Below are 27,451 nucleotides of genomic sequence, written 5' to 3'. Positions count from 1 at the left end.
GTGTGTCAGCTAGGAATAGAAGTGTGTGTGCCTGGGTATATTGCAATCTTTAGTCTCAGGAAACAAGTCGTTAGGCCTGAATCCTGACATGTGCTCCCATCTGTACTCACCATTCCATTCTATTTAACTGCTTTGAGCCAGACAGGCTGTTTTACTTACCAAGAAATATATTAATCATTTAAAAAATCCTTATGTTTAAGAAGACAGCAAAGAACATCACCTCAAAAAGGCAACTTTTTTTTAGCATCAATGAATGTGCACTTCAGAAATCTAGAGAACTTTTTTCACTTTGTATTTGTTCCACAACATTCTAGCCAAGAGTATAAAACAGGAGCTCTTCAAGCAGCACATGAAGATGGCCCAGGAGCCTTCAGCCGTCCAGAGCAGAGCGGCACCTAAATCTCCATACACTTCCCAGTATAACCACTAAGAACACACTAGACCCTTGGCATTAGGGGATTTATCATTTCCAGTTGTTATCTGGGAATGACTCCAAGGGCTTGTGACCAGCTTTTGAAACGTAAGTGCTAAGACTGAAGTGTGGACAAGTTACTGAGCTGATGAAGAACAGACCCACTGTCTGCTTAGCTCAGCTATTTTGTACCTGTCTTCACATGTGGGGAAACTTGGTAACCGTGCCCACAAATCAGAAAAATTCGCAAAGGACTAGACAATGTATTGCCTCAGAACTTCAGAAGCAACTGGAAATAGTGCAACTGGAAATCAACTGGCTTCATACATAGGCAGGTTTGTTTCCAGGAAAAAGGGACCGAGGCACAGAAGCAGAAGGTAAGAACATTTTCAGGTGATGACCACATTCTCACCACAGACGCCTTGCTGTGTGGAGTCTGCTTGTTATGCCACAAAAACCTTGACCCTACTTCAAGTTGCACCTTAACAAAGGGAAGATACAGGCATCAAATAAAAGGTACCTGTTTGAAAGGCAGCCATAAGGGAAAACTGAACGTAAAAAAAAAATTCCAAGCTGGTTTCAACAGTACTTTGTTTCCAAAACAGAGAAATGTTTCTAACGACATTTTGTACCCCTTCCTTATCAACTCTGCACTACCACAGCCCTTTTTCCGAAACGGTGTGTCACACACATTCAGGTCTCGTGGTTTGGAGCTGCCCCTCAGGCAATTTTAGCCAGCCATTTCTCCAAGTCCTGGATGTCGGCAGGGCCCGCGTCCCCTCTTCCACCCTTGGCACTGCACTCCAGGAACTCCACTCTGAGGGGCAACTGTGAGAATTCAAACTCTTTCCCTTTCTTCCCCAGCTGAGCAGGGGCAGGGCTGGAACTGTCCAGTGTGCTGGGGGCAGCAGAACGGGTAACTCGCAAGGTGTTGCTGTGGGGCAAAAGGAAACAAGTCAGGAGGCAACATTTTTATACAGCAACTAAATCATATTAGTTTCTAAACATTTCAGCACTCATTTAAAACTTAACCATAGACTTGACAATTACGCTATTAAGATTGTTGAATAGTCCTTTGCATTTGTAGGTCACTCTCTTGGACAGACAGGTGAGGTAGATGGGGTGGGGGTCGGACCTCACAGGGCTAGAGGGCAGGTCAGCAGCGGACCAGGTCACAACTTTCCTTCAGCCCAGGGCCCCCCATCTTCTAAGAGGATCTCCTGAATGATGCCATTTAAAAATATTTTTTTAAATACATGCTGTAAGTGTTATAAAAACATAAGTTTCTCAAAGTGAAGTGTGGCTAGATAGGGTATGTATTTTTTTTTTTTTTTTTTTTGAGTCTATTTGGATATGGAGTTTAGAAATCCACAAACTCCAGATTCTCTTTTCCTAACTCGGACACAATTACTATTCTCCAACCTCTTTAACATTAAAACCTTCCAAATGTAAGTCTCCTTACTGCCACCTGCTGGCGCTAATAAAGAGTGCATAAGCAACACTCAACTCCCAGCCTCCTCCTCCTCCCTTTGTGCTATCCAGAAGCAGAGGAATACATGCTGCCAGTCTTCTTTCTTACAAAATAAAGCATTTCTTGTTCTGTGAAGTTGCTTCAAAATTAGTGAAGAATCCACAAGCAAAACTAAGCAATACCTTGTTTAGGAACACACGCACACACACACACTTATTTTAAAAACAATACAAAATTGGATATTTCTGACCTCTTGAGGGAAAAGCTTTTGGGAAGAAACAGGGGCCTTCTAGGCAGGGTGGTGAGTACATAGGTATTCATTTTAATATTTTCTTAACCTTAATGTATGTGACATATATACTCTTATATGTAAGATATTTTACAATAAAAAAATTTTAAGGAAAAAAAGTAACATATTACATGTAATAAGCTTTTTTCCACAAGGCCATGTAAATATAATAAACTTTTTTATTCAGAGGTTATGAAATGCCTCAAAGCTAACGGGGCCTAATTCTCACAAATCTGAGATTAAATTTAAATTAGTCAGATTCCTAATTTTAACTGATGTTAACCTTTACAACTTTTCAACATTTTGTTTCACTGCCGTTTAATAAAGCATTGCCTTCTGTATTGCTTTTCTCTAACTCTACAGAATGAAAACCAAACAGCCTATGGAAAATGTGTTATAGCCATGGGAAGACTTGGACTGTCTGCTAAAAATAACGCAGACTGATTCACAAATATCATTATGATAGCTTTGGTTTCCTCAAAACAATTGCCAACAATTGCAAGAGAATTTTTAGAAAAATCCAATCATCCCATTGTTCCAATGTCCTTATTAACCTAATGGCAAGCAACGTATACAATCCAAGAGAGTGAGCATCGAGAGCACAGGGGGACAGGGTGATAAACTCGCAGCTCCAGGAGGGAAAGGAACCATTGAAAATGGCATCGCCAGGGCCAGCAAGATCGTTCTGCAAAAAGCCAGAAATTCAATATTTTGTCGTATATTTTTCTTCTGTTTTTTACCTGCCCTTCAAAACTGTAGATCTACTCTTGGCTTGCAGGCTCTCGGCAGGAGTTTGCCAATGCCAGGAGCTGACTAGATTCTAGCAGAATCTAAGCTCCTGAGTACAGGAACACATGTCCTCCTACAGCGGCATCCTGACTGCAGCTTGGCAAACACCAGATGCACTACAGGTGCTTCTTAAATAAATAAGGGAGTCAGTAAATCATGGTGGGGAGAAAAGGTTCTAAAAGTTGAATTTATACAGCTTTTCCTCATCAGATCCTTTTCAAGGCCTTACACAAAAGCAGTAAGAAAACATAATTTGCTTTACTATAAATGTTGATCATTTCTTCTAAGCCAGCTTTTGGCTAGCTCTTACAAATTCGCCTAACACAGATGACATGAGAGATTCCTTAAAATTCAAAAGCTTATAGCTCAATTTACAAGCTTTTAAACACTTAAAGCAGGATATATAAGATTGCCAACTACCTTAACAATCTAGGAAGCTACAATATAGTATCAAAGACTTCCAGTCTTCCTCAGCATTGTTCTTATTCTACCAACAATAATTTCCAAAGTGGCTTTTAAATGATTTCTTTTTTCCTGATTGTTTTTATTTTTTATTATTTACATGCATCCTTAAATACCACTTCACATGCATTATTGAGTAGTGAACTAACACTTCCACTCACTGAAATAACACTGTTCTCAAGTTGGCATGTAACATTTTTTAGCTTCTAAAACATTTCATTTCAACTGTAAATGATTTAGCAACAATGGTAAGATAAATTGAGTTTATGGTTTCAAAAAATCTATAAAATTTTAAAATATCTATAAGCATCCTATTAATAGTTTGTGATTCCATTATTTTGCAAATTATTTAACAAATATATAATTCCACTACTCTCAGTCTATAATTGTGATAATCACATACAACCAAACAAATGAAACATGAATATACTGCTTAGTCTAAGAGTTAAGATATATAATTAACCAACAGGCCTCTTTCACACTTACAGTTCTTTCTCCAGCTGCTGTTGAATTAACTTTGCTGATTTTGCCATTGCTATATCTGTAAAGAAATAAAGACACTGTTGTAGTTTAAACAAGAATGGGTCTTTTCCCAAGATTTCTTCTGATACAGAAGGAAAATTCCTATTTAAACCAGTAAGTTTCTTTTCCCTTTTTTTTTTTAAATGCCTTTTATCACTAGTTCCTTCTCTATCAAAGTAAGCTTTATACTTGCACTAGGGGTTTTCCCAAGATAATGCTTGTAAACATATTATGCTGGTGACCCTAAAACTAACTACCTTTAAATACTTAAAGCAGGATATATAAGTCTGTCAGGTGCGGAGAACTAAAGTTCAATTCAATACATATATTGAATTGACAGACCTTTCAATTCAATACATATATATGTTTAATCAGTTTAACAAGTTCTCCACACCTAACAGACCTTTCAATTCAATACATATATATGTTTAATCAGTTTAACAAAAAGAAAGCCTACCAGTGCTATGATTGTAAGAAGTGTCTTCACACTCCAAAAGACAATACCCTACATGCCATTTAAAAGTACACTTAGCACATTTCCAGCTGATACTAAGACAATACGTTTAAAGCATCAAGTATACTAAAGGTAAGAAACAAGCCCTGGTTTGCCACAAAGCAAATAAACAATAGCTCCCCACCTTACACTGAATCGGAGAAATAAAGAGGTCAGGTCATGAGGCTAATAACTGCATTCCTGATAAGGTATTATTAAGGTTATTATCTGATCACTTCTGAGAAATGCCTTGGACTCTTCATAGAATCAGAATTCAGATCTCAAAGAAACCTGAAGAGATCCACTAGACTTATCTTACTATACAGGTAATGGAACTGAAGTCCCGTCTGATTGGGGATTGCTAGAAAGTTTTCAATGGTTATCAGGTTAAAAGAAAACAACGTCAGCAAACTCCCCTTGATAAAATGTGCTGTACAGTAGACTTGTTTGAAAGCAGACACTCCACCCTCCAAAATTGTGTATCTGATATCACATATTGTCAATCTGATGAACTCAACTTGGTAAAGTAAAATAATTTATAATCTGAAAAACACTGTATCAAAGAAAAATTAGTTAGCAGACACTTGGTGGTTATTCCTTGGTCTTCTGGTTAGAAGACTGGTGAAAAGGTAGGAGTAGATATAAATTTTAAGATTTAAAATCCTTTCATTTATAGTTTTTTACAGCAATTATCTCTCATTCTCAATAATAACAACTGTAAATAACTGAAGTAATTATTAGTAGCAACCCCCAAAAAACTCAATTATTGCCAGAAAACATGATGGCACCTTGCTTATTGCAGGCTATTAAGAATGATGGTATGTTCTTCAGACCCACACTGTCAATGAGGACTTGATACAGAAACTCAGCCACATCCTTCACCTCTCGCTGGAATGCTGCACTATCCACAACAAACACAATAGCCCTGGAAGGAGAAAAAAAGAAAAACTGGCATGTGAAGATGTAACAGGACATCATTACCTTGAAAAACTATCCTGAATTTCTTCAAAGTCAATCTTCGTGATTAACACTCAGCAGACACACATACAGGTCTGCATATGTCATCAGGTAACACAAATCCTCATTTAACAAGGAACTATTGAGTGCTATGGTGTATCAATGACTGAAGCTGAAAAACGACAATTAAGAAATGATGCCTGTCCTCAAAGACACATCATTATATAGAGAACAATATGATTAAATGCCAAGGCAGAACTATGCACACACGCAACAGGAACAAAGAGAAAGATCATTTAAATGGGACCAGGTCAAAGAAAACTTTCAGGAGGATGTAACAGTTGAACTGAATCTTAGCCAGACCAAAAAACTGGGGCACAGACTGTGTGGAAAGTACAGGTTGAGTATCCTCAATCCAAAAATCCAAATCTAAAACACTTCTGGTTCCAAGCATTTTGGATAAGGGATGCTCCGCCTACAGTATGTTCAAGGCACACATATGTGAAACACATTCCCTGGGGAAGTCAAGGTAAGCTGGTACACAGGGAGATGGGGAAATCAGGGAGATCTGAGTCAGACAGTGAAGCATGACACAATGACCTGTAGAGTTTATGTTTTTCTGTCTTACGAAGAATACTGGTGCCTAAATGGAAGACAAAGCAATCTTCGAGTGCGCTTGAACTAGAAGCACAGTGAGCAGGTAAGGCCTAAATTAAGGCACCCATAGTGGAACTCCTCATGTGACAGAAACAAAGAGATATCAAAGCTAACGTGCAGCAGCCCAGGGAAACTGCAGACAACAAGCCCTAGGGGCTGTGCACAGTGGCTCACACCTGTAATCCTAGCACTTTGGGAGGCCAAGGCAGGTGGATCACTTGAGGTCAGAAGTTTGAGACCAGCCTGAGCAACATAGTGAAACCCAATCTCTACTAAAAATATAATTAGCCGGGTGTGGTGGTGGGCACCTGTAATCCCAGCTACTCGAGAGGCTAAGAACTGCCTGAACTCGGGAGGCAGAGGTTGCAGTGAATTGAGATCATGCCACTGCACTCTAGCCTGGGAGACAAAGCGAGATTCCATCTCAAAAAAAAAAAACCGGAAAACAAAATACAAGCCTTATGGACAAGGGTTTGAATGCCCAGATAGAGATAAGAGACATGCAATGGCCAACATGCAGCTGGGGAGCTAGAACTGAACACCTTGCACAAAGCCTACAACTTAATAGTCTCATGGAGGTCGGGGCTTGGGGAAAAACTTACCTTAGAACACCAGGCCTCCACTGCCTCACACAGATGTAGGGTATGAATTTATACTCTCTCCAGGTGTAAGAACCCCAAGGGAAAGGTTTATATAAAAATTAGACCAGATTTTTTGAAGCCTGATGGCCCCAACAGAAGGAAATATGAACGCTTATGGAGCAAGGCTTTCATATCCTAATGTATTAAATATCTTCAAGATATTTAATCCATTGTTGATATCCACAGTATCAACGTGTCACTCTTGAAGGAAAGTTCTGGATCAAAAATTACAAGGCACAGAAGAAAATAAACAATTATGAGGGAGAATAACTGGCACCTCCAAGAGAGAATAATCAGCACCCCAAAACTAGAATAATAAAGCTATCTATAAAGTAAATGTTAAAAATTATTTAAGAAAATACTACAAACTACAATAAAAAATAGAATAGTATAAAAAGAAACAGGTTGGTTTGAAAGGTAAGCATTTTAGACAAATATAGTAAATGAGATTAATCCATGGAAAAGTTAGGCAGAGATTACACTCAGCTGAAAAGAATGTAATAAACCAGAAAACAAATTTGAGAGAATCTTACAATATGCAAGGAAGAAAGATTTGGAAAATATGATAGGGAGGAGATAAGAAAGGCAGAAACAAGGTTCAATAACATTCATAAGGATTCCAGGGTATGAGAAATGAGAATGGGGAAACAGCACTACCTGGAGAGACGATGGTGAGAATTTTCGAAAACTGAGGAGACTCTTTGGTCTAGAATAGCACACCTGAATTCCAAGAATGATAACGTTAAATCCATCCTTGAACAGAAGAAAACCTATCCCTGGATAGAAGGCCAAATCAGGCAGACTTACTACAGTGCAACGACAATTAGACTGACTGGCAACAGCGTTCTCATCTGCAACAGACGTTATGAGGTCAGGAGTGATGCGCTGCCACCCAGGACTCTGCACTCAGCTGAAACAGTCATTCCAAAATGCAGGCCAAATAAAGAGTGTTACAAATGCACAAAGACTGAAAACATCTGACCACTCATCACCCTCTCTGGAAATGCTTCTAAAAGATATACTCAATGAGAGAAAACTGACTTGAAAGGGAAGAAGTAAAATGCAAGAAGCAACAGGGAGCCAAAGACCATAAGCATCCTGGTAACTCTCGTCACTGAACGTCAGAGAAAAAAATAGTATGGTTGGGGGTTAAAAAGGAGCATAAGGAAAAGGAGGATGTGAGGAAGATCAAAGTTAAAGTGTTGAAAGTTCAGGAAAGGGAAACTGATATTGGTTTCAGACAATCAAATAAGCAATGTTTAAAAAGTGGGGGAGGGGAACCATGATAGGTTCAGCAATACCATTTGTTCAAATCAGGAGAGGCAGAATAGCTGCAGAGGAAACTTGTCGAACAGAAAATAGGATTAAAAGGTCACCTACCAATATATGAAATGTCTTTTCAACTTGTATATATCATGATTATAATTTATTTGAACTAAGTTTTATCTTCATATTTTGCATGTTTTATTTGCCCAAAATACTTGAATCACAGAGTACTTACACTGCAAATCATAAAATATTTAGAACTGGAAAAAAAATTTAATTGGAAATAAAAACCCAATTATGGCTAAATTTACCAGTTCCTGATTTGTCTCAATTGTCCAAGGAATAAGAATATTCTTATCTGTGACAAATTGCTCATCACCACCATCTTGTGGGCAAAGAAGTAATAATGAAATCTCAGTCTAGACATCTTCAATAGAAGCCAAAGAATCAACTACTTCCTTCCATCAAAAAACTAAGATGCTGCCAATGAAAAGACATTAATTTAGGCACCACTAAGAGAAAATACTCCCAATTAACCTATGACACCAACTATAAGAACTCCAAATTCAGAGACATTAAAATGTGACTTCAAATCAGTGAAATGTGGCATACTGATTTTCCTCTTCAGTTCTTATTAATGTTAGAGACCAAAAGAGCAGCATCTGAAACTGCAGCATAGGATGTTTAGGGAAGAACTTAAAAGTCAGTAACACCAGGGCACACACTAAAAGAAATATAGAAATACTGTTCTGTATTTCTTCAAACATCAATTTTAGGTAATTTAAGAATATATATATAAATGATGTTAGCATTTAATAACTTCTAGGATTCATTCCAGCTTTAAATTTCTTTTTTCAGATTTTAATAGTCATATACATTATTAAATTCTTCTTCAGAATAAATGCAAAATTTAATAACAATGACAAGAAAGGTTAACATTTCCTAAACACTAAAGGAACACTTTTTAAGCATTTTAATCCCATAAAATCCTCATAATCCAGGTGAAGGTGGACTTACAACTCAGAACTGGCTGACCTCAAGGCCACCTCAAGGTCTCCCACAGGATACCATATAGCTTCCCAAACACCACCAGAGCAATGCACATGAGTGGCTTTGATATACACATACAGACCTAGACAAGCACTTCAATTCCTTCCTTCTTACCTGGCTGAAGACTTAAACCGCTCTAAGAACTGAAGCCTCAAACTCTCATGGCCAGGGAGGTCAATCAAGGTCAGGCTATTGCCCTGAGGATGGCAGCAATAATAACGTTTCAGTACAGTTACACATTCACAATATAAACCTTTAGTATCATATATTGGCTATCAAACTGGCACCTATTGATTAATCAAACAAATGTTCAGAGCATCTTCTACTCATAAAACACTAGCCAAAGTTCTGGGGATGGAAGAGTGGCCAAAGACATGGTTCCTGATATAGCAAAATTTATGAGAAAGGTGAACCTAATGTAAAATTACACAAAAACATAAAATGAGAACATTGATAAATGTTCTGAGGGTACAGGAGAAACCTGTCTGGGGGTGTCAGGGAAGTGTGATCTACCTGAGACTTGGGAGATAAGCTAGTATGAGTACGGCAAAGTAGGAGTAGCGGATGAGTATAAGCAAAAATGTGAAAACAGAAACAAATACTCATAAACTAGTAATGTAATAGAAGAACTTACAATTTTTCATAGAACATGTTACTCTTACTGGGATCTCCAATCTTTATAACAACACACGATTTTATCATGTCCACCCTTAACCTAACGTTTTAAATATTTGTCTTTAGACACATCATGTATTTGTTCTACTCCATCAATATTTCTGTCAATTCTTGAGCCCCTACTGAGCAAATCTATGATGCATCCTAGTAAGTTCTAGACTGCCATTCTTGAGTATAAGGTCAAGGCCTGGAATGGTGACTAGAGCTCATATTCAGTGTAAATGTGGCTGTGCTCAATGATAAGACTCTCAGGTGTGGCCTGGTACATGCAGCAGACCCACTAACCATTTCTCAGATGCTCTACCTTATCCACAGCCAACCATACCCACAGTTCAGAAGCAGGCAATCAGTATCCTGTACAGGTTTAATTCCAGCTGGATTTATCATGACCTTACCTTTCACATAGCCTATGCATTTCTTTTTTTTTTTTTTTTTTTGAGACAGAGTTTCGCTCTTCTTACCCAGGCTGGAGTGCAATGGCGCGATCTCGGCTCACCGCAACCTCCGCCTCCTGGGTTCAGGCAATTCTCCTGCCTCAGCCTCCTAAGTAGCTGTGATTACAGGCAAGCACCACCATGCCCAGCTAATTTTTTTTTGTATTTTTAGTAGAGACGGGGTTTCACCATGTTGACCAGGATGGTCTCGATCTCTTGACCTCGTGATCCACCCGCCTCGGCCTCCCAAAGTGCTGGGATTACAGGCTTGAGCCACCACGCCCGGCCTATGCATTTCTTTATAGACAAATAGAATGTTTTTATTAACCCCCCACCTCCGCCGCCATTTTAAAGTACTGTTAGAATGGAAACCTCAGGTTGGGAGTTACTGCTCCATTTCAAAAGCAGCACTACACCACACGCTATAAGCAATTTAGAAGATACATTACAAGGTACATTACTATCTAACGAGATTAGATCAAAAACATAAGGGGTAGGAGAAAACGTGAAGAAGGAAGGGAAAAAAATGCTCTATATATTCAGTAGAAATGGAGTAGAAATATAGTAGAAATATAGAATAACAGAAGCCACATATGTAATTTTATTTTTTTTGAGAGATGGAGTCTCGCTCTGTTGTCCAGGTTGGAGTGCAGTGGCACAATCTTGGCTCACTGCAACCTCCGCCTCCCTCAAGCAATTCTCCTCCTCAGCCTCCTGAGTAGCTGGGACTACAGGCGCACACCGCCATGCCCAGCTAATTTATTTTGTATTTTAGTACAGATGGGGTTTCACTGTGTTGTCCAGGCTGGTCTCAAACTCCTGAGCTCAGGCAATCCGCCCGCCTTGGCCTCCAAAAGTGCTAGGATTACAGGCATGAGCCACCGCACCCAGCTTATAATTTTAAATATTCCAGTAACTATAATAAAAATGTAAAGAGAAATTGGTAAAATTAATTTTAATAATGTTATTTAATATATCCAAAATATTACCTTTTAACATGTAATAAAAAAAGAAATTATTCATGATACTTCATATTCTCTTTTTTTCCATACTAAGTCTTCAAGATCTAGGGTATACTTCACACTTACAGCATGCCTCAATTTCGACTATTCTTAGTTCAGGTGCTCAACAGTCACATGTGGCCAATGGCTACGTATTAGAAGGTACAGGTCAAAAGATATCCTGGAATATCCTACTTTAAAAATTTGGTACAGGTACTAGATGATCTTTCCAACCTGGAATTTCAAAATCTCAATCCCTGGGAGTTTGAAAAGGTCTAGGCCAAAAAGAATGTCATCACCAAAAAACAAAGGTATCTCTAAGATACATAAAAATATGTCCCTTTATCTTTGTTTACAATGTTTAATTCTGGAGGCATGAGAAAGAGGAAAGGAGAACATAAAGAGAAGAAGAAAAAGTCCCAAACCACAATTCTGATTCATCCGTCTATCCATCCGCACCCTGCAACCAGCCACCCAGCCCTCACTCCACTCACTCACCAAAACTTATTACGTGCCTGGGTGCAGTGGCTCATGCCTGTAATCCCAGCACTGGGAGGCCAAGGTGGGCAGATCACTTGAGGTCAGGAGTTCGAGACCAGCCTGGCCAATGTGGTGAAACCCCGTACCTACTAAAAACACAAAAATTAGCCAGGCATGGTGGTGGGCACCAGTAATCACAGCTACTCAGGAGGCTGAGGCAGAAGAATCACTTCAACCAGGGAGGCAGAGGTTGCAGTGAGCCAACATCGTGCCACTGCACTCCAGCTTGGGCAACAGAGTGAGACTCTTGTCTCAAAAAAGAAAAAAAAAAAAACCAACTTATTATGCATTATAATTGGTGTGGTAGTGACTGTCTACATTTTGAAGCTACAAAGGTATGTAAAAAGTCTTTCCCATGATTCCTTATAATTGTTTTGTTTTGTTTTGAGACTTGAGTCTTGCTCTATCGCCCAGGCTGCAGTGCAGTGGTGTGATCTCCGCTCACTGCAACCTCCGCCTCCCAGGTTCAAGTGATTCTCATGCCTCAGCCTTCCAAGTAGCTGGAATTAGAGGTACTCACCAGCAAGCGTGGCTAGTTTTTATAATTTTAGTAGAGACGAGGTTTCATCACATTGGCCAGGCTGGTCTTGAACTCCTGACCTCAAGTGATCTGCCTGCCTCAGTCTCCCAAAGTGCTGGGATTACAGGTATGACCCACTGTGCCTAGCCCCATGATTCTTTATATTCAACATATATTCATATATACTCTGTAAGATATCCACTGCAGCATTGTTTGTAAAAGCAAAAGATTATAATAACAAAACTAAATGTCTATTAACATGGTCCTGATTAAGTAAGAATTTAATTGTATGGTCTAGCAACACAGTAAAATACCATGCAGCTCATAAACCAACCAGGTGGTACTATGTATACAAATGTAGGAGAATAAGAAAAGCCCAAGTTGTAGCAGCCATACTGAAAAAACACAATGGGCAGAACAGTATTTAAAAAGAAAAAAGCAATAAAGTATATACAAATATGTTTGTGTATGCACAGAACATCTGGAAGGCCACACGTAAAAAAAGTAAGTTATTGCTTCTAAGGAGAAGACTGGGTAGTGGGGAAAGGAAAGGAAAAATCACTTTTCATCAAATTTGATTTCTAACCTTTTGAATTTTTGTCCCATGTGCATGTATTACCCATTCAAAACATAAAAGGCTTAATGCCCACTCTTAAGAACTCATTGTAAAGCTGGAACGAAGACTCAAGAAAAAAAATAAGAATAAAATATGATGTAACATTACTGTACATTAAAGTAAAATAAAGCAGAGGAGGACATGATTAAATCTCCTGCACGGATTGTCAAGAGCAGAATTTATCACATAGAATATGTTTCTCCATAAAAACAAGCTACAAATGGTACATCCCCAGATGAACTCATCCTAAAAATGTCCTTAACTGACACACCACAGTAAAGTAAGCCTGTCAGACTCCAAAACTCCACAAACACCTTACCCTGTTATTGTTGACTCTGTACACAGCAGAGCTGTCAGTAATGGACGTCTGAGTGTCTCTATAAAGGCCTGTTAACAACTGCAAAAAAACAAGATGGGAGATATTCAACATTTTAATAGCAAACCTAAATTGAGTAATATTATCCTAAGTCTCCCAGTCAAGTAAATGAATACTGCTTGCAACAGGTAAAAAAGACCATATTGATTTTTTTTTACCTGTAGAAAACAACCTAATTAATTTCTAACTTTACTCCTCTCTCCTCAATGGAAGAAAAACATTATTCTCAAAAGACAGTTAGTAGGCAAATTTGCCAATCTTCTCTAAAGATTTTTAACCATCAAAAATGATTTAAACCCTGGGCAACATGGCAAAACCTCATCTCTACAAAAAAATACAAAAAATTAGCCGGGCATAGTGACACAAGCCTGTAGTTCCAGGTACTCGGAGGCTGAGGTGGGAGAATCAGCTGAGTCCCAGAGGTCAAGGATGTAATGTGCTGAGATCTCCCCACTGCACTCTAGCCTAGGCATTGGAATGAGATCCAGATTTGAGATATTTCTTTAACGAAGGGAAATAATTTATACTCTCAAGAATTAAAAAGCAGAAAACTCCCCTATTCACCATATTAAAACACACTGTTAAAAATACTAAATGTATTAAAAATAAATATTAGTAAAAAGGAGCCTAGCTAGCCCATTATGTCAAAGGATCATCCTGTGCAAAAGTGTCTTTGATAAATTCTCGTAAGAGTTTGTTGATCAAGGAATTATAAACTGTCTGTAGGACCCTGGCTTCTATGCCTTCCGCTATTCTGTAATGAAACTAGTTAAATAAAACACTTAAATGTGATAAAGACTAAACAGCGTCTGGCAAGGGCAAAAAAATACATAGAAATAATCAATAGTTCCCACGCGTTTCTAAGAGTCTTTTTGTTCTCCCAAGTATGAATTAACTCCCAAATTTATCGGCATCAGCCTCTTTTACAAAATAAACCAGGAGATGACAGGAATACTGGAATGGTATACAATTTTCCATTAAGCTTAACAGGGGTGTAAATGAAATCATTTACCCTGACAAACAGCAACGTTTTCCCGGAGTCACAAAGGCCAAGAAGAAGAACAGCTCTCTGACTGCTCCTTCTGCTCCGGATTAACTTCCAGAACACTGTGGAATAGACAGAGAAAAACAACAGAAGTTATCCCTTGGTAATCAGTTTATGTGCATGGCTGGGGTGGGCAAAATAACAGAAGTCTGTGACGAAACACCTCATTTACCTGGAATAGACTTTTTAATCATAATGGTTACTGTTGTTGTTGTTAAGGATCCACTGAGAGCCAGGCACTGTCAACAGTCAACTTTTCTTTGCACTCCTTACTCTGACTCGGGCCTCAAGCGCTATCTTGGTATCCCCAGCGCCCGCACGCAAACACGGGAGGCTGAAAGTTGGTGTAAAGACCCTGAGACTTTGCAGTGAGAGCAGCGGAAGGCGAGGAACAGCGCGCTAAAGCCTAACAGGGGCGGATGACGAAGAGCAATCCGCGCCCCAAAGACCAGGACGTAACTGCGAGGGTTGCCCGGGATCCCGCTTAACGTTCCGCTGCTGCCGCTGCTTTAGGCGAGAGGGTGGAGTGCAGGCTGGGTGAGTCTCACTCTCCTGACGCCCCCAAAGCGCCCTCCCAGCCCCGCGTCCCCGGCCTGCATCAGTGCAGCCAGAGCCTGGACCTCTGCCCGCCCCGAACCCGCCATAACCACTCGCCGCCTTTTACCTAGCGTCACCAGCACGGCCAGAAGCGCCACCACCACTGAAAACACCATTGGGTCCGTCCGCTGCAGCTCCTGCCGCAAGGAGTCTAGGTAGGGCTGGAAGGTTCCCCCAGCACCGCCGCCATCCGCCACCCGGCGCAAGTCCGGGGAAGCCATGGGTGAGACGCGTGGTCTCCGCCACCGCAAAAGAGACGTGGCCCAGCGCTCTGCGCAGGCGCGAGGAGCAGAACCTCACGCGAATGGTAGTTCCTAAGCCATGGTCGCCCCTTCAGGCCGCGGCGATCCCCAAGTGCCTGATGGGAGTTGTAGTTCTCTGGTACTCCGTCCTCCTGCGGAACGGTAAGGACACACAAGTTATTTGTCGAGGGACACGCACGTCTTTTAAGAGATAAGTCAGTCGTCGTCACCTACGTTGTGGCTGTTGAAAGAATGATAAAATTAATGAATGGCTCCCGAAATTGCCACTGAGGATTTCCCAACTGTCGCTAAGTGATGTGAGACTTGGGAAGAACTCAAGCATACTACAAACATTTAATCTGAATTTAATGTGGCAAGGGTGTAACAGGTGGATATACGGAGCGATGTGGAAATACATAATGGGACGCGGAGTCCATCATGAGTTCAGAGAAAAGCTGCTGGAGACTGGAACTGAGTCCTAAAGAATGAATTAGCATCTGCGAGTGGTTAAAGGAAAAGCAGGTGCTGTGCAGAAGAAAATGAGTACGTGAGAAGCGTAACTAATTCACTGCCCCTGCACTGTAAATCTAGGACTCAAACTCAAATGTCTGCCTTAAGGGAAGCAGCTAGGAAAATCAACGACCAGGAGAGCTGCGGCTGTTGAAAACTGCAGAGGTTATTTCTGCTGAAAGTGGGGCAGACCGTATTCAGCCAGGTAGGTGTTGTGGGACCTGGGTGGCCAGTTCTTCCAGTTTTCAAGAGAAACAATAAAGGCAGATTTTTATAGGAAACTTTCCACTTTTGAAATTTTGGTAGGTAATTAAAAGCGTTAAAAAAACTTGTGGCCCAAATACAACACCAAAAGTGGCCAGCCTAGAGGGTTCCAGTTCACAGTCTGTCCTTAAACAGGTGTCATTGTTTTAAAATGTACACAATTTAATTGCATGACTGAGTAGACAAGATGTCAGTGTCACTGAAAGATTGAAAAAAGTTTATTACAGTTCCACATTGCCATTGAAAAAGAATCAAAATCGAGTCACTTGGTTTTTTTTTTTTAATCAGAAGAAATGGAGCTGGGGAAAGGACATGAAGGGAGGGTTCTCAAGCACCAATGCACGATGACAAAAACCATCTCAAAAGACTGCAACAACCACATCTCATCTTCCTAGTCAGCCATACCCACCACCTAGGATGCAGCCTTGATAACATTCCTTTCACTTAATTCACAATAGCCAACTAATCACATCCTATATATTTTAACTCTCAGACATCTCTCAAATTTGTGCCCTTTTTTTTAATACCTATTTCTGTTTCTGTGTTAGACTCTGAGCAACCTTTGCCTAAATACTGCATCTTTTGCCTAAATGCTCTCAGGTAGTCTCTCTGCTTGCAGTTTTTTTTCCTCTCAAGTCATAGTTCTCTGCAGATCTGCCAATTATCTATGTCGCTCCAAATGAAACTTCTTACTGCATTCTGGATAAACTCTAAGCTCCTCAACATAGCATGCAAAATCCCTTCTGGCCTGGTTCCTGCCAACCTTTCCATCTCCTGCAACACCTACTTAAATGACTGCTCTAATCAATTTTTATAGATATTATCATTGATGATTTGGCATCCATTGATCACCAGACCAAACTAACAGCCAACATTGTTGACATTTCCCCAGTGGCCTGGCTTTTGAGGGTGTGCCGAAATCATATTGTAAATCTTCCTAACACAACACTTAACATCTATGTTTTACTTCTTGCCCAATCAAAAATGTCTCTACCTAGCTACTGGCAGACACATTAGTAATAAAGGCAGAGTGCCAGTTCCTCTCTTTTCTCTTCTTTGGAGACAGGGTCTTGCTCTGTTGCCCAGGCTGTAGTGCAGTGACATGTGATCACAGCTCATAGTAACCTGGAATTCCTGGGCTCAAGTGCTCCTGCATCAGTCTCTCAAGTGCATGGGACTACAGGTGTATGCCACCATGCCTGGCTAATTATTTTTTAATTAAAAAAATGTTTTTTGCAGAGACAGGGTCTCACTATGTTGCCCAGGCTGGTCTTGAACTCTTGGCCTCAAGCAGTCCTCCTGCCTTGGCCTCCCAAAACGCTGTAATTATAGCTGCGAGTCACCAGGTCCAACCCCAGTTCCTCTCTTTTTTCTTTGTCTCTGTGCACGTTGAGGTTTTGTGCAGCCCTGAAGGGTATCAAGCTAAATAACAAGCAGAGAGGAAGACTCTAAAGGAAAATAATGTTTATTCAGGAATAGGCATTGCAATGAGAATATGCATGCAGTAGTCACCTATGTGCATATTCAGGGAGGTGTAAAGGAAGACAAAGATTTTTCAAGAAAAAAATGAATCAGATTCCATAATTGTTTTGAGATAATTATCCACCATTACAAGGATCAACCACAAGGATGGCATCAGTACTAGGCTGGACAGGCAGTTGATGGGTAGCTGTCCTCACAGAAGTATTTTTTGTGTATAAGGTTGCGATGGCCTTTGTTTAAGGTTGAGGCTGTTAGGTTTAGGTGAGCACCTGATATTCACAGGCTATTCAAAACATGGTTAACAAGGAAATAACTTACTTTAAATGATAGTGTCTAATATCTTGGCTTACAGAGGTAATCTAGATAATCTGTTAAAAGTGAAAGGAGTACAGTGAATGGGACAAATGTTTTAGGTAAACTTTTGTGTAAAGTCTTAAAATTATTTTTGCTGCTCATTTAATATCTGGGCCATTTCCAATTAAGAATGGTCATGATATGGGGAAATATGTTTCTAAAATTGTGGAATTGTTCTTATCTGTAAATGCCCATATGAGATGATTCAGGATTTCTTGCTTTTAGCATTTCACTAAAGTTTTATGTTACTAAGGATAAGAATTCTAGTTAACACATAATTCTGTATACAAAACATGTCAGAAAGATTGTGTTATTAGTGAGAAAAAGAATAATTTTGTCTAATTTAGAAGTTATTTGAAATTTAGCTCAAATTACAGATTTGAAAAGGTTACTTATGAAACAATGTAGTAAGTAACCGGTATAGCTTTATAACCTTCTATGCCAAACCCTAACACCTCAAAATATCTAGCAGAGACAAAATCCAGACAAAATGTATGCTGACAATTCTGAAGGCATTTCCATTTTTACTTTACCAATAATTTAAAAATTAGCTTGTTTAGTAAAGTTATACTTAAATCATGTGAACTTGAAAATTGCTTAGACTTATTTACTTAATTTATGAGTGCTCTTTTACTTATAAGCCAATTTGGTAGACACAACATATAACAAGTGAACATATAAATAAACACATCTAGACATGTGTATATACACACACAAATGAAGATTCAGTATCTTTTATCTTGGATCCCTAACCATAACCATGAAATAGCAATCCAAGGTTGCCAGTTTTACTTTGTTTACCCCTGTTGGGCTAAATGAAGCTCCAATGAAGGCTGTGAACCAATATTTCAGGTAAAACAATTTTCATGGCAGTTTGATGGTGCCAAACAGCACCAAAGGAGAACATCACATAATAACTAGGCCTGACCCTGCTTAGAACAGCAGTACCAAAGCCTGGATACATGGAACTCCATTCCACTTTCCCATTCAACAGCAAACTCCAGATTCCAAATACTGGGGCCAAACAGTACTGCAACTGCAAGAGAAAATTCTAAGGAGGGCTTATAGTACTAGTCCTCAGAACCACTGCCGAGGGCATCCCCTTTGGAGAGGTTGAGGTCTGGAGGATCCCCTGGGAAATCACCCTTTGGGGTCCAGTCTTAGAGTGTCAGATATCTCTGACCTTAGGTGGGCACCAATGCCACCTTGCATGTTTTCCCTCCAGAGTCAGTGGCCTACTGTGAGCTTTCCTTTGGTTCCTGGGTATAATCCCCAGTGTTTAGCATCCTTATGACTTGATAAGGCCATGCTTTCCCATGGTTCCTGTTCCACTAGAGTGATAGCCATGAACTGTAATGATGGGAACTGGAAGCTGAGTAGGCTTCTTTTGTCCTTAGCCAGTCAAGTAGGGTAAGGGAAGAACTTAGCATAGAAAAGAGGGTTTCCATCACCTGAAACACAAGCAGGTTTGCCCTGAGCTGCAAGTTCACCCAGAGCTGCACCACACGTAGGGATCAGGGACCACAACCAGAAAAGATAGAAAAAAGCCCTTTAGAGTGACCCCACCCAGAAACCTGCAGTTGCCTCTGTGTTTAGGCACTACCCACCAAGGGTTCCGAGTTGGAGAGGAAAAGAGAGAGGGAGAGATTCCCCTATATAGAGCGGAAAAGAAAAGACAGAAAATCCCAAACGTTGGGCGGGCTTCCTGGCGGGCTTGCCACAATATGTTACCAGTGGAAGGTGTCCAGGTTCTGGGCATCTTGAACCAAGAATTGGACAAAACATACAAACAAAGCAAGGAAAGAATGAAGCAACAGAAGCAGAGATTTATGAAATGAAAGTGCACTCCACAGGGTGGGAGAGGTTTCCACTGGTCACTTGATATATGCTCTATGTAAATGGAGAGGATGAAATAAGTTACAAAGTCATTTATTCGGTGTATGTCCTATGTAAATGGAGAGTATATTTCTTGTTATAGCTGAAGTGTTTCCATGACTTTTTTTTTTTTTTTTTTTGAGACAGAGTCTCACTCTGTCACCCAGGCTGGAGTGCAGTGGCATGATCCTGGCTCACTGCCACCACTGCCTCTCAAGTAGCTAGGTTCAAGTGATTCTCCTGCCTCAGCCTCCCAAGTAGCTAGGATTACAGGTGCCCACCACCACACCCAGCTAATTTTTGCGTTTTTAGTAGAGATGGGTTTTACCAGGTTGGCCAGGCTGGTCTCAAACTCCTGACCTCAGGTGATCCACCCACCTCAGTCTCCCAAAGTGCTGAGATTACACTTGTGAGCCACTGCACCTGGCATGAAGTGTTTCCATTTCGTTTAGTTCTTGGAAGTCTGCATGAATCTGCTTTATGTTTCCTGCCTCCAGATCCTATTCTCCTGCCTCAGTAGGGTTGAATAAACTGCACACATGGTTGTATCTTAAAGTGTCTTCTAAATAGGAACATTCTGATCCAGAATCCTTCATCTCGTCCAGCTCCTCTGCACCACCAACCTGGTGGATACGGGCCCATGTGTCACTTGGAGTTGATGTTATCATTTCACTTCCAAAAGTCCTTTTCAGAAGACAGTCTTTTTATAAACTTTAACACAAAGTGTACAAAATGTGTTAGTTTATATTTTGTCATATATTGGCAACTTCTTTAATATCTAGAGAGTGGATATTTTAAAATTTGGACTCATTTGTCCAGTAGATAACACAATATGTAGTATAGCAAAGTTACATGCAATGCACTTAACATATGGGGCAATGGATAAACTGAAATTTTGTAGTATACAATAGCAAAACATCTTTTGTGATTTCTTCCCTCTCACCTTTCTCAACCGAATGAACACTGTTCACAGAAGTGATTTAACAATCCCACTTTCAAACACAGTGTTTCACATCAGTTTTTAAAAGCTATTTACAGAAAGTATTATTATACTATTTTACTTTTAAATACATCAAGCATTTCTAACTGTCTAGAAAGACCAGATAATTTCATATAACTTTCCACTGTGTAGATAGCACACATTACAATGGCTATCATCTGAGCTATCTTCTAAATATGACAGTTTTGACCTTGAACAAGTCCTTCCTCACTTCCTTCTCTCAGTCTTTGATCCAATGGACAAGTATAGGCATGTGTAATGTTAGAGAAGGCTAAACAAATTCATATCCAAAAGTCATTTACAGAAGACAAGTTTTCCTATGAATTTCAACACAAAGTGTACAAAATGTGGTAATTTTACTAGATTCTTTATCATACACTGGCAACCTCTTAAACATCTAGAGGCCAAATGTTACTAAATTAGGACTAATTTGTCCATTAAGTACTCTGTCTACACAGCAAAACAAAATGCATAAAACATACAGAAAAATGGTGAGTGAAATGTCCAAGCATGAACACCCCAGCTTATTACCTTGGGCGATTTCTTCCCTCCCATCTCTAAATCATTGAACAAGTATAGACAGTACTAAACTGCTCACAGAGGTGGCTTCACAATTCCACTTCCAAAAGACAGTATTTCCTTTTTTTTTTTCTTTGACTCTAGCCAAAAAAAGACAGTATTTCCTAAGAATTTTAGCAAAAAGATATTTACAAAGTGATATTTTACTACCTCACCATTTAACATATGTCAGGCAATTCTGAACATCCACATCGACTAGATGTTTCAGGTAAGAAGTTAATTTGTCCACTAGATGCACAGAAGTCTTGAATAAAGTGCAAATATGTAACAACAGTTATGACTGGAATCTTCTAAATGTGAACATTCTGGCCTAGCAACTTTCCCATCTCCATCAACCCGGTGGGCAATAATGCTCAAATTTTCAGAAGACAGTCTTTCCTGGGAATTTAAAAATGAAATGTACAAAATATATTAGTTTACTAGCTCTACTTTTGTCCTATGCTGGCAACCTCTTTAACATCTAGAAAGACTAGATGTTGTAAAGTCAGGACTCATTTGTCCTTTATGTACACAATATACCCAGATAAGTAAAACAAAGTGTGCAGACATCAACAAGGATTCATCTTGCCTCACTATAAGCACATTGGCATAGAGCTCTTACGCTTCCTTTCCTCTCTCCTCCCCTGAACCAGCGCACCAACACAATGTTTATTACTTAAGAGGTGGTTTGGCCATTCCCCCAAAAAACAACATTACATACAAATCTTAACAAGAAGATTTGCAAAATGCATTCTTTTACTATAATTTTAACATATATCAGGCATTTCAGAACATCTAAAAAGAGTAGATAGTTCAAAATACAATGTCCTTTTTTTTTTTTTTTTTAACAAATGGGAATTTACAAGATGTGTGATTTTCTAACTCTAACATAAGTCAGCAACTTCTTTACACCTAGAAGGGCTCGATGTAGCAAATGTTTTCTTTTAAAAGGCTGAGGGGAAGTTGAGAGCAGCTTTTTCCTATGATACACATGGGCCTTCTGTAAACAGCCAATAAATCTTCCCGCAGGGTGGTGGGCCTTTCCTATGGGCCTAATGGGGCGTTATTGTTACCGCTTCTCTTTTCCGTCACCAAGGTCTGGTAGAAGGAAGACCAGCTGGGCGATGGATGCTAACCCTTCCACTCCAACACTTCCACCCCAGCCCTTCCACCCCTCACTGGACTCCCCTCATCTTCTGGGCCCATTAAGGGCTTGTCGTTTGTCCTCGGGACTAGGTGGGTGTTGCCCATTTGGGACAGAGCAGCCACCTCACGACCCAACCCGGATCTGCGCTGCTCCACCGCCTGCAGAGGCGGCTGAGCCTGCGCGCAGCCCCACCTTCCTGGCTCTCCGCACCCCCTGGAGGCCTCCGCGGCGTTGGGGCCACCTCCCTGCTTCCCACGCTGCCACACCTGCCACCACCCATGGGCGCTGCGTCCAGGCGGCCCGGCCCGGCGGGGGCTTCGTCTAAGACCGGCAAGGTTGGTGGGGGGAGACCCGGCAGCCGGCGGGGCAGCCATGGCGAGGGCTCAGGGTTCTGCAGGGCCAGAGGGCCTGGAGGGGACCCGCGGAGCTGACTGCGCTCTGCTTCTCAAATTCTGTTCATCTTTTTATACTAATTTCAAAATAAGCATTAGCCCTTTGTTCTTTCTTAAAAATCTTCACATTTGTCTATTTTTGTCTTACACAACTTTTGAATTTTGTATCGTCTCAAATTAATATTTTCCTTAATTGCTACTAGGTTTGTGGAATATTAGAAAATCTTTCCAAGTACTATATAAGAAATATGTTAATGTAGTAATTTTTTATGGTTTTAATTTTATATTTAAACCTTTAATATGTTTGGAAAGTTTTTACTTTAACCAGTGAGTTGAAGGTCCACGAGATTTTCTTGTGCCAAAATTTTCAGTCGCTTTGCTTCTGAACACTTTAGTGAGTATCCTATCTATCCCCCCAGAGCACCAGCTTTATCATGTACTAAATTCTCATTTGCATGTAACATCTGGAATTTTTATTCTGGTTCATTATTTCCATGTGACTATCACCCTTTCCAATCATCATTGTACATTTCATTTTTTAAAATAAGCTTCGTTGAATATATTTAAGGTATACATCATGTTATGAGATATCTATGTACAGTAGTTTAAAAAAAAAGTTATACTATAGTGAAGCAAGGAATCCCAAATTAAGTACAATTATTACCTTTACTGTAGTCCTTATGTTGTACATTAAATCTCTAGACTTGTTCATCCTGCGTATCTGCTACTTTGTTTTGTTTGGTTTGAGACAGGGTCTCCTGTCCCCAGGCTGGAGTGCGGTGGCATGATCAAATCACTGCTCACTGCAGCCTCAACCTTCCAGGCTCAATTCATCCTCCTGAGTAGTTGGGACTACAGGTGGGCACCACCACTACTGGATAATTTTTTGTGCATTTTTTTGCAGAGACAGGGTTTTGTCATGTTGCCCAGGCTGGTATCAAACTCCTGGGCTCAAGCAATCCACCCACCTCTGCCTCCCAAAGTCCTGGGTTACCAGAGTGAGCCACTGTGCCTAGGCCTCCTATCTGCTGCTTTGTATCCTCTGACCTCCACCCTCCTCCACCTCTGGTTTTCTTCACTATCCTGTATACCTGTGTTTGAATGTTTTCTTTAAATTCCCCATATGAGTGAGATAACGTAATTTTCTTTCTGTGTCTGCCTTATTTCACTTACTGTCCTGCAGTTTCATCCATGTTGTGGCAAATGGCAAGATAGTCCTTTTAGGGCTGAATAATATTCCATTTTGTGTGTGTATATATATAGAATAATATTCCATTTTGTCTATGTATATATATATGTGTGGAAAATATATATATATGTGTGGAATACACACACACACACACACACACACACACACACACAAAATGGAATGTTATTCAGCCCTAAAAGGGCTGAATATGTGGCTCTTATTAATTTACTGAATGATACATTTTATTCCATTTATATAAAATTATATATATACACACACACACACACACACACCAGTTTATCCATTCATTTTTCAACAGGCATCATTTAGGTTGTTTCCATATATTGGCTGCAATGCTGTAATGAACATGGTATGGTAGATATCTCTACAAGGTGGTTGTCTCATTTTCTTTGGGTATATGCCCTAAAGAGGGATTGTTGGGTCATCTGTAGTTCTGTTTTCAATTTCTTTAGAAACCTCCATACTGTTTTCCACGATGGCTATGCATCCTCACCAACAATGCACAAGCATTCTCTGTTCTCTTCACCCTTATCCATATTTATTAATATCTTTTGACTTTTGATAATAGTCATTCATCCTAGTATCCAGTATCTCATAATGGTTTCAATTCACATTTCCCTCATGATTAGTGGTGTTGAACACCCTTACATATCCATCTTGGCCATTTTTGTTCTTGGAGAAAGGTTTTTGCCCATTTTTAAATGGGAAAATTTGTTTTCCTGCTATTGAGTTGTATGAGTTCTTTATCAATTTTATGTATCTTATTAAATATATAGCTTGCAAATATTTTTTCCAACCCATAGGCTGTCATTTCATTTTGTTGCTTGCTGTCTTTGCTATGCAGAAGCTTTTCAGCTTAATGTCATCCCGTTTAGTTACTTTTCCTTTTGTGGCCTGGGCTTTTGGTGTGATATCCACAAAATCATTGTTAAGGCCAAGGTTCAAGAGCTTATCATACATTTTAACAGCTGGAAGAGCTCATCCACTCTCATTATTTTTTTCTCACAATTTTTCTCATGTCTCAATTTTGTTTTTTAGTTGAGGATGAGTATCATTTTGTCAAGTTAAAAAATTATATATTGATTAATTTAGGGAGAATTGACATTGTTACCTGAGTCTTCCTATCCAGAGGGCTATGTCTTTTTTACATTATTTTTTACTTTGATAAGTGTGGTTTAAATGTAGCTCTTATTAATTTACTGAATGATACATTTTATTTATTCTTGTTAATTATTATTGTCCTAACTCACTATTATTTGTATAAAAGAAAGTTATTTTATATTTTAATATTTCTTTTCACTTTACTGAATTTTATTTTACCACTTTTAACCTTTTATTTATTATTATTATTATTTTATTATTATTTTGAGACAAAGTCTTGCTGTGTTGCCAGGTTGGAGTGCTCTGGTGTGATCTCGGCTCACTGCAACCTCTGCCTCCCAGGATCAAGCAATTCTTATGCTTCAGCCTCCTGAGTAGCTGGGACTACAGGTGTGCACCACCACTCCAGGCTAATATTTTATATTTTTAGAAGAGATGCAGTTTCGATATGTTGGCCAGGGTGGTCCCAAACTCTTGGCCTCATGCGATCTGCCCACCTCAGCCTCCCAAAATGCTGGGATTACAGGCATGAACCACCATGCCTGGCCATAATATTTTGTTATTATTTGGTTCTCATGGATTTCTGAAGTGTATAATCACTTACAGATAAAAGTAATTTTGGCATTTCTTTAAATGTGATAACTTATTTAATTTTCTTATATAATTGGATTGGCCACCTGTTCCAAAACATTGTAAAATAAGATTCATAGTAGTCAACTTTTTTTTTTTCATGTTCCTAACTTTAGTAGGAGTGCTTCTATTTCTTCACCATTAGGTATATATTAGCTTTTGTTAATGTGTATATAAAACTATGGCCCAATAACACCTGTCTACCCTATTTTAGTAATTAATTTATTAATTAAGAGTGGATGTTTAAGGTTTTTGTTCTAGCCCAGTTGCCTAAGATTTCCAGGAATATACCTGTAGTCTAATAAAATTAGGTTATTGATCCATTACAATGAGACAGATCACATCGCAGGGGAGCCATGGGGTATCTCACCAAACACAGGGAAAGACACAGTTAATACAGGGTTTGGGGTAAGTGTGGAGTTTAGGTGAATATTAAATCAGTCAGAGTGTTGGCAGGCTCAGAGGAAAGCAGGGCTTTGTGTAAAAAGGTCCATGCAGGTCTGGACTGCAAAGTAGACCCAAAGTCCTGTTTTCTTGATTACTACACAGTTGAGAGAGGTGTGGAATGTTGTGTCCAGAAACCCCTTAGCTGCAGTTCTGCATCTGAGTACAAGTTGAGGCTGTGTTAGGAGTCAGGAAAAGAAAGGAGCCAACGCAAGTTATTTAGAAAGCGAAATCAACAGAACTTGGTGACACTGGGTGTAGTGTGAGGGAAAATGGTGAGCTGAAATTTCGCCCCTCTATTTATGGCTTATGTGTTGGGTAGATGACCATGTCTTCAGGTGATATGGAATATTCTATAACAACAGTTGGTTTAGGGAAGCAAGAGAGAGAGCAGGATCACCTCAATTTTTGATTTGTTGGGTTTCTGATTGCCTCAAGACTCAAGTATAGATCGCAGGTAGGTAGTAGGATGTGTAAGTGCAGGGATACTGCTGGAGGTTGGGGTCACAGCCATAGATATAGATGCCCAGGAGTCATGAGCATCGCTGAAGGAGGGCCTGCAAAGTGAGAGGAGCACTGGATCAAGGGAAAACCCCAGGAAGATTTCCCTAAGGTTTCCAGGCGGGTAGGATGAGCCCACAGTGACGACTACAAATGAACAGAGAGAGGTAGAATCAAAGCAGAGACCTCCCATGTCAGAGAAACAGAGAAGAAGAGTTCCAAGGAAGAGGGAGTGGTCAACTGTATCAAGTGCAGGAAACAGGCTTAGGAGTGGAAGACCTGAATTGGTTTAATAGTTGGCAGGTAGATGGCGATTTTTGCCAGGGTACATTCAGGGAAGTTGGTGAAGCAGAAGACAAAATTTTATGTGTTCAGCCAATAATCAGAAGTGAGACAGAAAAGTGAGCCTCCACCTTACAGAAAGCTGGGCTGAGAAGAGCAGGAGACAGGGCAGTATCTGCTGTGGCATCAGGCTCAAGGAGTGCTTTTTAGCAAAACAGTGTCAGTGTTTCACTTTTTTCAACTAGCTAGAATCAGGACCTCAGCTATGCCTGATGGAATTCACTTAAAATACCAAAATAGAGGTAAGTCTTCTGCAGTCTTTCTGTATTCACTTGAGCACTTGATCTCTGTAACTCACTCTGTATCCTCCTTCCTGCCCCTTCCCTGGTAAGACACACACACACACACGCACGCACGCACACACAGACACACCAATATACATTTGATTATTCTAATGATCACGCAGACCCTTTTAGAAAAGATTCCTCCTTGGACGGTACCCAGGAGGTATGGCCATGGCAGACACAAAGCTTTAGGGAAAGGCCAGATGAATCTTGAGCTGAGAAGGAAGAGGTTGGTTGCGTAGGTATTTAGGCAGAACGCATAAAGAAATCCTTCTGTTGAAAATGTTTAGGAAAAAATGGAG

At 39.9% G+C, this 27,451-nt stretch overlaps 1 protein-coding gene across 1 annotated transcript; it reads right to left on the bottom strand.

Moving 5' to 3' along the window:
- Positions 1-216: 216 nt before the first annotated feature.
- Positions 217-15,392, bottom strand: SRPRB (SRP receptor subunit beta). The gene is made up of 7 exons (XM_017505720.2): positions 14,881-15,392; positions 14,184-14,278; positions 13,115-13,192; positions 9,124-9,206; positions 5,227-5,363; positions 3,910-3,964; positions 217-1,346 (listed from the first exon to the last, which is right to left on the bottom strand). Exons 1-7 carry the CDS (start codon positions 15,032-15,034, stop codon positions 1,133-1,135), a joined length of 816 nt encoding a protein of 271 aa, XP_017361209.1. The 5' UTR covers positions 15,035-15,392; the 3' UTR covers positions 217-1,132.
- Between the last annotated feature and the right edge of the window lie 12,059 nt (positions 15,393-27,451).

Source organism: Cebus imitator, unplaced genomic scaffold (genome assembly GCF_001604975.1).
Source record: "Cebus imitator isolate Cc_AM_T3 unplaced genomic scaffold, Cebus_imitator-1.0 Scaffold340, whole genome shotgun sequence".
Classification (NCBI taxonomy): Eukaryota; Metazoa; Chordata; class Mammalia; order Primates; family Cebidae; genus Cebus; species Cebus imitator.
Note: the sequence above shows the minus strand (reverse complement) of the source record. Positions and strands in the feature narration are given on the sequence as shown.